The 10892-nt window shown below is 41.2% G+C and overlaps 1 protein-coding gene across 1 annotated transcript; it reads left to right on the plus strand.

The window, feature by feature from the left end:
• The first annotated feature begins 7444 nt into the window (after positions 1-7444).
• On the plus strand, positions 7445-9759 carry LOC143636568 (uncharacterized). Its single transcript, XM_077104133.1, has 4 exons — positions 7445-7694; positions 8070-8342; positions 8868-9556; positions 9647-9759. The coding sequence occupies exons 1-4, from the start codon at positions 7445-7447 to the stop codon at positions 9659-9661; spliced, it is 1227 nt and encodes a 408-aa protein (XP_076960248.1). The 3' UTR covers positions 9662-9759.
• The last annotated feature ends 1133 nt before the right edge of the window (positions 9760-10892 follow it).

The following is a 10892-nucleotide window of genomic DNA, read 5'->3' on the forward strand; positions in this document are numbered from 1 at the left end:
TAATTTGGTAAACATCGAAACTGGAGGAAGTGAGAGAGAGAGACGGGAGAAGATCAGGCATACATGGCAGAAGTGAACGATCAGCTCTCTGAGGTAAGTTCTGAACTTCATTGTGAACAATGTGAAAATCTGTCTGAACAATTAAAAACATTAACTGATCAGTTTGTTAGTTTGGATACTCAATTTAAAAACCTGAAAGAAGAATATCACTATTCTAAAACTAAAGAAAATAGTTACTCGGTAAAAATAAAAGCTAGTGAAAAGGATATCAGAAGTCTTAAAGCCAGTCTAGCTGAAAAAATACAAGTAATTGATCTTAGTTATGAAGTGTTAGAAGAAAAGACCAAACTAACTGCTGAAAAAGATAAACATATAGCTGATTACAAGGTAAAAGTGGTGGAACTAAACAGAAAAATTGAACAGTTTAGAAATTCTTCGGTAATGCTAGATCACATCATAAGTGTTCAACGTTCCCCGGTTAACAAAGGGGGAATTGGATTTTCTGAAGTTCCACCACCGTACAACAATAACTATACTTATGATCCTAGTGATTAGCAATCTGCAAATGTTGAGATTAGTCAGACAGCTCCAATCAAAGTATCTACTAAAGAAGCTGAAGTTAATAAGAGTGAAACGAGTAAGTCAAGTTCTAATGTTACGAGTTCTGTCCCTAGCTCTGTCTCATCAAATTCGGACAAGTCGTCCGAACTAGGTGAGATAAAGGAAGAGGTTGTGTTACTAAAACGAGGGGAGGACTATAAGTTTGATGAAAAGAAATCATCTCTAAATCCGTTCGTCCCACCATATGTGAGACAAACGGATAGTAACGCTACCTCAACATCTGCAACAACTTCTGAGACGAAAGTTCAACAAAAACAGAAGAACAGAAGTTGTTTTAGATGCAACAGGATAGGACATCTTGTTGCTGATTGTCCTCTGAAACTGAGAAAATTTAGAGGTATGAGGTCTCCGAAAACTGAGAATAAAACGAATACTAATTATGATGCTGGTAAAAATGTGAACACACCAAATTTTAGTCATTGGACTAATCCAAGATTTCAAAGAAATCAGTCTCGTTTTTTCCCAGTAAACTACCAAACCAACAATTATAATTCAGTTAATTCATGAAGGTTTGGATGGCCTCATAGCCAGTCTTCTAGAAGTTTTCCGTTCAGAACTTACAGAAACTATCCTCAAACTGACTTTGGGCAATCAAGGTACTGGATGCCGGATAACAGATTTACCCAACCCAAGACCAGAAGGTCTTGGGTCCCTAGATTTTACTCTATCTCTTTTATTGTGCAGGAACAGTCAAACAGGGCTGTAAACAATATGTGGGTTGTAGACAGTGGCTGTTCCCGGCACATGACTGGTAACAAGAAATTGTTACGTGACTGAAAATCTGTTCAAGGAGGAAGGGTTAGTTTCGCTGGAGAGAGTGGAGGAAGAATTAGTGGTATTGGAACTGTGACGAATGGAAGAATAAAGTTAGAGAAGGTGAATTTTGTGGAAGAGTTGAAGCATAACTTGTTGAGTGTATCTCAGACTTGTGACAAAGAATACACGGTGCACTTTACTAAAGATGAAGCACTCGTTCTTTATCCCAGTTTCAAGATACCAGAGGCCTGGGTTGTGATGAAAGCTCCAAGAGAAAAGAACACGTATGTAATGGATATGAGGTCAACCGAGATGACAACAGAAGAGTCATGTCTTCTGTCAAAGGCAACTGAGTCTGAGTCAGAATTGTGGCATCGAAGAATGGGTCATATACATCTTCGCAAGATGAACTACATAGTCAGGAATGGGTTGGTGCTAGGGGTTCCTTTGAAGAACTTCAATTTTGATGACCAATGTGTATCATGCAAGAAAGGAAAGTAACACAAAAATCCTCATCACTCCAAGAAGGTTAACTCAATTGTCAGCACCCTAGACCTACTTCACATGGATCTCTTTGGTCCTGTGAATGTAAAGAGTCTAGGAGGAACTTCATACTGCTTGGTTGTAACCGATGTTTACTCTCGATACTCTTGGGTATATTTTCTGAAGACAAAGGATGAGACAGTTCAGTTGGTAATTAACTTGATTACCAAGGTGGAAAATATTATTGGAGAAAGGTTAAGTACATCAGGAGTGATAATGGTACAGAGTTCAAGAACTATCAGATGGAGATGTTCTGCTTACAGAAAGGGATAGAGCATCAGTACAGCGCCCCATATACTCCGCAACAAAATGGAGTAGCTGAGAGGAAGAATAGAACGCTAATCGAAGGCGCCAGGACCATGCTGGCAAATGCTAAACTTCCTGTGGTGTTCTGGGCTGAAGCTGTTGCTACAGCCTGCTATATCCTTAATCGTGTTTTAACTGTTAAAAGATTAAATAAAACATGTTATGAACTTATGCATGGTAGAAAGCCAAACTTTAAGGGTCTCGAACCTTTCGGGTCCCCATGTTCGATATTAAAGACTAACTCTAAATTTGGTGTGAAAGCCAACGAAGGTATCTTAGTCGGCTATGTTGTTGGGACACCCAACAGAAGAGTCTTTAATCTATCGAACAGCAAGGTTGAGGTGGTCTGTAACACTGACATTACTAGTTACAAATCACCAAAGCCTAGCATGGGACCAGCAGAGGCTTTCGACTATGATAAGCTTTTCAAATCTTTTAATGTGCCTTACTTGGATTTTGCAGACACTGATGAGAAAATAGCCTCGCAGATACTGTATGACGACGAGGAGACCATTATGCAACGTCCACAATATGATGAAAATCGACCAACCTCGTCCAATGCGGTTGAATCTCCTGCTGTCTCGATTGATGATGAGTTCTATAATCCATTTCACACTCAACCTCAGACTCACACTGATGAACTTTCTTCAAATCTTGAGAATGATATGGAAGTTGGTCCGATACTGACTACCAACATCCACAAGAAACATCCTTTGGAGAATGTGATAGGTAATCCTTCTGACGGTGTTCGTACAAGAAGAAGTTTGGATGAACACACATGCGTTTACGCAAACATTAAAGAGACGGGTATAATAAATGAATGCTTGTACACCTACTTCATCAGCCAGATTGAACCAAAGAATTATCAAATGGCACTAAAGGATAGCTCGTGGGCTGACGCCATGCAGGAAGAACTGGCACAGTTTGAGAAGATGGAAGTGTGGAAATTAGTTGAGAAACCGCAAGAAGTAACTGCTATCGGTACAAAGTGGGTATTTAAATGTAAGAGAGATGAGAAGGGGATAATCATACGGAACAAGGCAAGATTGGTAGTGAAAGGGTTTAATCAGCAGGAAGGGGTCGATTACAATGAAGTGTTTGCCCCTGTAGCGAGATTGGAGGCAATCCGACTGTTTTTGGCGTATGCTGCACACAAAGAAATGAAAGTGTTCCAGTTAGATGTGAAAAGCGCATTTCTTTATGGTAAAGTCGATGAGGTGGTATATGTTGAACAACCCCCAGGTTTCCCTGACCCAGATTTTCCTGATCATGTGTACAAACTGAGCAAAGCGTTATATGGGTTACATTAGGCTCCTCGTGCCTGGTACGCAACATTGTCAGACTACTTGCTAGAGAATGGGTTCGAGAGAGGAAAAATTGATAGTACGCTGTTTGTCAAGAGAAAAAGGGAAGATTTTCTACTCGTTCAGGTTTATGTGGACAACATTATTTTTGCTGCATCAAAAGTCACTATGTGTCAGGAATTTGAAGCGGTCATGAAGAAGAGGTTTGAGATGAGCGCCATGGGCGAATTAACTTTCTTTTTGGGATTGCAGGTAGATCAGAAGAAAGATGGTATGTTTATTCATCAAACTAAATATGTCCACGATGTGCTCAAACGCTTCAAGATGGATGATAGCACTCCATTTGACACTCTGATCTGCGTCAATCACAAACTGGGTGCTGATTCCGATGGTGATGATGATGTGGATCCCACTCAATATCGGGCTATCATAGGTTCCTTAATGTATCTAACCACTTCTAGACCTGACATTATGTTTGCAGTTTGTCTTTGTGCTCGTTTTCAGGCTAACCCGAAGGAATCCCACATGAAGGGAGTGAAGAGAATCTTACGGTATCTCAAAGGAAAACCTAAGTTGGGACTATGGTACACGAAAGGGGGAGAACTGGATTTGGTAGCTTACACAGACTCTGACTATGGAGGTTGCAATCAGAACAGGAAGTCAACAACCGGTGGATGTCAGTTTCTCGGAGGAATGTTGGTGTCATGGCAGTGCAAGAAGCAGACCTGAGTAGCCATTTCCACCTGTGAAGCAGAGTACATGGCAGCATCGAACTGCTGCTCCCAGGTTTTATGGATACAACAGCAATTGCGTGATTATGGTCTGAATTTCACTCAAACTCCTATTTGCATTGATAACACTGCTGCAATCTCAGTAATTAACAATCCCGTTAAACACAGTAAAACTAAACATATTGACATTCGTCGTCATTTTATACGGGATTGTGCTGAGAAGAAATTAACTGTGCTCGAAAGGGTTGATTCACTGGATACTTTTGCCGATCTTTTTACTAAAGAGTTTGACCGATCCCGTTTTCAAAATCTTGTTGAGCTTAATGGGATGATCAATCCCAAGTAACCTTGTTTTCAAAAAAAAAAAATAAATAAAAATAAAAATAAAAATAAAATAAAAAAACCATCACTAGCGCTTAAAATTATGTCGGTTGCTTAAGTTTGAAGGACATATCTTTGGATATGTTTGGTCCTTACTTCTACTTGTAGATTATGACGATAGCCATTAACCAGATGACTGAAAGTGACCGGGGCGGTTTATGATGGGTTTTTATTCTTTCGCTGAAAAATAGTCGTTCATACTTAGTTAGAAGGACACATACTCGTATGTGGTCGGTCCAGCTGATCCATTGAATTGTCAGGATAGCCGTTTACCTGAAGACTTTAACTTGATCTGGGCGATAGATTTAAATTTTTTTTATGGGAGATGACATAATTTTTCAAGTCTATAACTTCGTAAGAAGTTTCAATACGATGTTTAAAAGAGAATTGATCCAACCTTGGAAAGTGATAGAAAAACTGATTTTGTGTGCTTAACTGGTGAAGTTATTAGGCCTAAAAGACTCTAGAACAGTCATTGTATGTTATGGTAGCTTTCTATGGTGCGTAAAAGTAGTAGTGATACAAACTAAATCTCCTCGATTTAATGTGGAAAACCATTTTGAGTTGTGTATGTCTCCATATACATCTTTCCGAATGATAGGCAGAAAAGTGATTACCCAGTCATACACGAGCCCGTGAGTGTTCTGATTCCCGCGAAGATAGTGTTAAGTACCTGCAGTGATCCAGATTCGGGACTTGCAGTTGTCTACAATTTGGAGTTGTATTAATGTCCTTATTTGTATCAGTAAATAATAATAATAATAATAAATTATTAAGCCTTCTGAAGCTTAAGTTATTTCCACTATCTAGAAAGAGGCAAGAAAGAATACTTCAAGCATAAGAAAGAACGGGAAGAAGACTCTAAAGATAGATGTGTGCTCATTGTTTAATCAGACACTACGGGTTGAAGTCAACTCGGGGTGACGTGGGGAAAGCCAAATACGCTTTGAGAACAGATAGGAGGCATCACAATCTCTTATGTGACGTCCATCTAAAGTTTGAGCTTAATTGAACCTAATCCGTATCACAGAAGCGATGAAAACCATACTAAGTTTTATACCTGCTTACAACCTGTTTCTTTATGTCATAATACCGCTGAACATGGATCTATGTGACAGCCACTTAATTAGTATGATTCCTGTTCGGATCTTCTCTAAAACATGCAGGTTCTCGTCAAGACTGGAATTTGATCCCGTTTATTTTATTACTCAAATTTTCGTTATGCATTTCGTTTTATGGTTTACTTTTATAACACTTGGTTACTTGGTTCTTTGATCGTTTTGTTTACATCTTTTTTGCGAGAATTTTAAAAGTCAGTTGCCCTTTGGTCAGACTTATATGTTTTTGTTTAACAATTATTTCGGGCGAAGTTATCTAATAGGCGAAGTCGACTACTTGGTTGACTTAAGCGAAGTTATTTTTAAGGAGAAGTTCACATAACTTCGCCTCTGGGGTTTCTCTAAACTATAAAAGGGGATTCGTTGGTCAAACGTGTCAAACTTTTTTCAACTTATAACTCTCGGCGAACTTATACTGTCGACATTCACTCGAAACCCACATTATAATCTACTTCTTGTACGTGATTAAGGTTTGTAGGATCCTTGTAACTCGTAATTAGTTATATATGGGGATCATCGGTATCACGATGATTCGGTTTGTGGTCTTACTAAACCCTCGTTTAACAATTCATTTTTACAGTGTTTAGTAACAAATTTTGGTTATCTGGATCTCAATCGAACTACCTCTTTCATATTTTCATTCTCAAAATCGGCCAAACAAAACCACAAATGAGTCAATCGTGATACGCCGATTAAGAGGCGAAGTTAGGGTTTAGGCGAAGTTGTACTCAACTTCGCCATATGATTAACTTCGCCTGTTCAAGAGAATATTGATTAAGTGTACTGGTTTTGTTAGTCTCTGTGTTCAGACTTAGGCGAAGTTATTTTTAACGCGAAGTTCACAATCAATTACATCATAACTTCGCCTATGGTAAAGGGCAAAGTTATGACCTGTTAAGCCGATGATCTGACTTTGACTGTTTGTTGTGCAGATATGGCTGCTGTGGCAGGTGCTGGTGGCGCTAGTGGTGATGAAGGTGGAGATAATAACAGACAGTTTTTCACGGGTCACAACATGTATATTACCTTAGATCCGGATGCTCGAGGAAGTGACAATTACCGTGAGATCATTTCCTTCCTCTTACGCTCACGCATCTTTCATGCAATCACTACTACTCTTCCGATATCATTACCGAACGTGGAAGATTTTTGGAACACAATTGAATATGATTGTCGTGTCGAACCACCGGTGATGCGAGCTACAGTTAATGAACAGGAGATACAGTTCTCGGCAGATCAAATAAGGGTAGCCTTACAGTTTGGGAATGAGACGACTGAGGATCCCACAGACTTTCCGGCTAGTTTTAGAAACGGTGCGTTACTGCGTATGGGGTATTCTGGTCCGTTGGGAGACTCTCAAATGCGAAAAGGATTTTTGTTAGATCAGTGGCGGTTTCTTATGCACGTGATGATAGTATGCATGTCTGGTCGCAAAGCTGGTACAGATGGTATGGGTGCAACAATGCAATCAGCTATGACCGCGTTGACTTATAACAAGCCTTATAGCTTTAGTCAGATGATTTTTTATGAGATTGATCGTCAGAAACGCGCGGTTGCTAGGGAAAAATTTTTGATGTATCCGAGATTCCTACTGATGATTCTGAATCACGTAGCTCCTACTCTGCCTCAACGACGTCCTATCCGTTATGTTGAAAGTGTGAGTAAGAGGATTTTTGCGCAATGCATGTCATCGAGTGCTCGTAGCAAACCAGAACTTCGTCCGAGGCACACTGCCTTGTTTGGTTACTTGGTGAATCCTGCATATGTTGCTCCTCCTGGGGATGAATTTATTGATCCGGCACCGCAACAGGCCAATGTTCCTCATCCACCTCCTGTGGTTCAACCACCACCCGTGGTACAGCATGCACAGCCTGCTGATCCTGTTGCCGCTCCGGAAGAACAGGTAGACCTTGAAGTTGTCTTTGGAGGGCAAGGTTTCTTTGACATGGAACAGATTCATCCAGCTGCTGAAGTTCAAGCCTCAGTAGCTGAGGCGTCAGGTGTAAATGTTTCCATGGTCACTGCATCTGTGGCAGATTCGGAGAGAACTAACTCTGACTCCTCTACTGATGATCTCGTTGAAGCCCAACAGATTCTTGCCAGACAAGAAAGAATGCATGGCAAGAGAAAGAAAGATTCAGATGATAGTGAATCTGATTATGAGGAGGACTTATATCGGATGGTACGAAGATCAAAGAAGGCAAGAGTTGGTGAAAGCTCAAGAGTTGGTGAAAGTTTGAGGGTTGTTCGTTTTTCTCCACCCTCATTATCTGGTATGACTATGGTTCCTGCATCTGTGACTGTAACAGTACCGATTACCACTGGTGTTTCTTTGGCGACAACGTCATCATCTTTTGGTACTCCTCCAACCTCGTTTCATTTTACTGCTCCTGAAATATTTTCCTTGCCACCTCCTACTCTTACTCCGTTGGAGGTTGTTGCACGGTTTGTCGAGTCAACGTTGGTTGCTACTGCGGGGTTGTCTGTTTCGATACCACCCGCGGTCACTATTCAGTCTACATCGGATATACCAGCTAGTTTGGGAATTCCTCCACCGTATACTCAGGATATTTCTCACATGCGTTTTGATTTTGATGCTACTTTGTCTGATTCTGAGAGGATAGCGGCTCTTGAACGGGTAGTTGCTGAACAGTCAAGAATCAATCTCATCCAAACTCAAGCTATCTAGAGACTTATGGCAGAGAATTAGTTACAATCGTCTCTCATTGTTGAACACGGCAAACTATTTGATGCTCTAAAACAGTTCTTAGCATCTCATGGGGAGACGAGCTGCAAGGGTGATGAGTTGAGAACCAAAAAGAGGCAAGACAAAGACGATGATCCCAATGCATCGGAAGGTGCAGGTGGTGAGTTGCCAAGAACTGAACAAACTCTTGGGACTTCCACATCTCAGGGGGAGTCTGCTGGTTAATCAGGCGGTACGGGTGGTGAGAATGTGGTAGTTGTAGATGGTGAGAAAGTGTTGGGAAATGATGATGATGAGTCAGCTGATGATGTGTTAACAGCTGATGAGATTAGAAAGATTGGGGAAAAGATAGAGATTGATAGTGATTTAGAAGAAGGGGAGATTGTTGATGATGGTGTAGAGCACGATATTCCAAATGTTGATAAAGTGAACTTGAGTCAGGATGCAAATATGTCAGATGAGTCCGAGTGGGAAGAACAACCGAGATGGAAAGAAGGCTGTGCTCAGTGGTTCTTCAAGAATAAGAAGCCTGCAGTTCCAACAATGTTTAAGAAGAGTTACAACATCAAGGGGTACGCTGAGTCCAAGAAAGGTATCATCTGCTGGTTGTATGACGAACAGTTGAAGTTGTTTGTGATTAAGCGTTATGATGGAATTCAGTATTTTAAAAAGGCATTGAGATCGCTCAACACCTTGCCTGAGTGTGAGGTGAAAGATTTGGCTAGTTTGAGATTGATTAATAGGAGTGATGATGATATTGCAAGAATAATTGGAAAGATAGTATGGAAGGAAGCGATTAAGGAGAAAAAGTTTGAACTTCTAAAGCCTCAGAAAAGAAGGTTGGTTGAAGATAAGGAACGGGGAATGAGGGCTGATGGTAAGCCTTGGTTGGTGATGAAATATAAGCCGATTCGGTGTTTAAAAGAGGTGCCGATGAAGATGATGCCCAAAGACGTGTTAAAGAATCTCAAGTGGTGGTACGTTGATTGTCAGACAGCTGAAGCCGTTATGGAAGATGAGGACGAACAGGAGATTCTCAGAGTGTATGATCCCATGCACTTGGTTAATTTGTCTCAAGCTGATTTGCAGGTACTAAACGATAAGAAGATATTCTACACTCCTGCGTGGAAGGATGAAGCCAAGAAGTACCAGAGGGTGGTCTCTGTCTGTGTAAGACAGGGCGTACATGCTTGAAGACGAGTGGTATGAAAGTTTTGGGATTACAAGACACGAGAATGAAGATAGAGATATGAAGCTACTGCCAAGGGGGAGTCTGTTGGAGCATGATGTCAGTAGTTCAGTATCTTGTGTTTGTTTGTGTCTGTGATCGTTTAGTTTGTTTGTTTTGTGATTGAATAGTGTTTGTTATAAGTTCGCCATGTGTTGGGCGAACTTGAAGGACAGCGAAGTTATGACAACTTTGCCTAGTGTGTTAGGCGAAGTTGTCGAGTATAATAAACCCATAACTTCGGCTGAGTTAAAAAGATATAGGGTTGAACGATTGTATGTGTGATTCTGGGTATCACGTGTTGGTCTTTGCAATATATCAAGTATTATTTTATGTTCTTGTGTGTTTGGTTAGACTCAACGTACTAATTGTATTGACACTCGTATCGTATTACGTGGGGATTCCGCACCCTCGTGTTACGAGATACTCCTGTGTAGATCCGGCTGGGAACCTACAAATAATTGAGTTATGGTACAACAGAGTAAAATGCAAGCGTTTCAAAAAGCACAGCACTGCGTGACCCACTCATGAGGTACATCCACCGTTTGCTCAGTCACACCGTCACAGCTCGATGTCAGAGTGAAGGGGTTGTCAACCTGAGGAATCTTTGGGCATTATACTGCATGAAGAACGACATAGCATGAAATATCACGACGCTATTCTGCAAACTCTTCGTGACAAATGCAAGTGCTCAAGGAAACACCCTGATCTTCGGTGGTCCTTATATCCGCAACCTTTATGAGGCCTATGGTGTAGATATAGAAGGAACCCGAAGCCCAGACCCGATAGCTCTCAACCTTGATTTCTGTGAAAGCATGCAAATGGTTCAGCAAATTAACCCGAATGTGTGGAAGTTTTGTGATAAGTACAACCAGGTTTGGGATCCGGAAGACCCGGCAGAGATGATGATACAGGACGTGCCTGAGAGAAGAAGGACATCACCACCCAGACAGAGCCGCCGCCGCACTTACCGTCAGAGAGGAGGCCCATCTTCATTAGGGGCCGGCCCCAGCTCGTCACACGACAGCCGATACTCTTTAGAGGGTATATATGGACTTATTGATCAATTCTCAACTAACACTACCGCCTCATTTAACAGGATCACAGAGCAGATGGCTGCCTCAGACGCACAACGAGCAACCGAGTATGAAGAAACGAGGCGAGAGATTGATCGATTGGGCTATCGCATGTACAGGC

Source organism: Bidens hawaiensis, unplaced genomic scaffold (assembly GCF_021521415.1).
Source record: "Bidens hawaiensis isolate Kalapana, Puna unplaced genomic scaffold, B.hawaiensis_p1.1 tig00008011_1, whole genome shotgun sequence".
NCBI lineage: Eukaryota > Viridiplantae > Streptophyta > Magnoliopsida > Asterales > Asteraceae > Bidens > Bidens hawaiensis.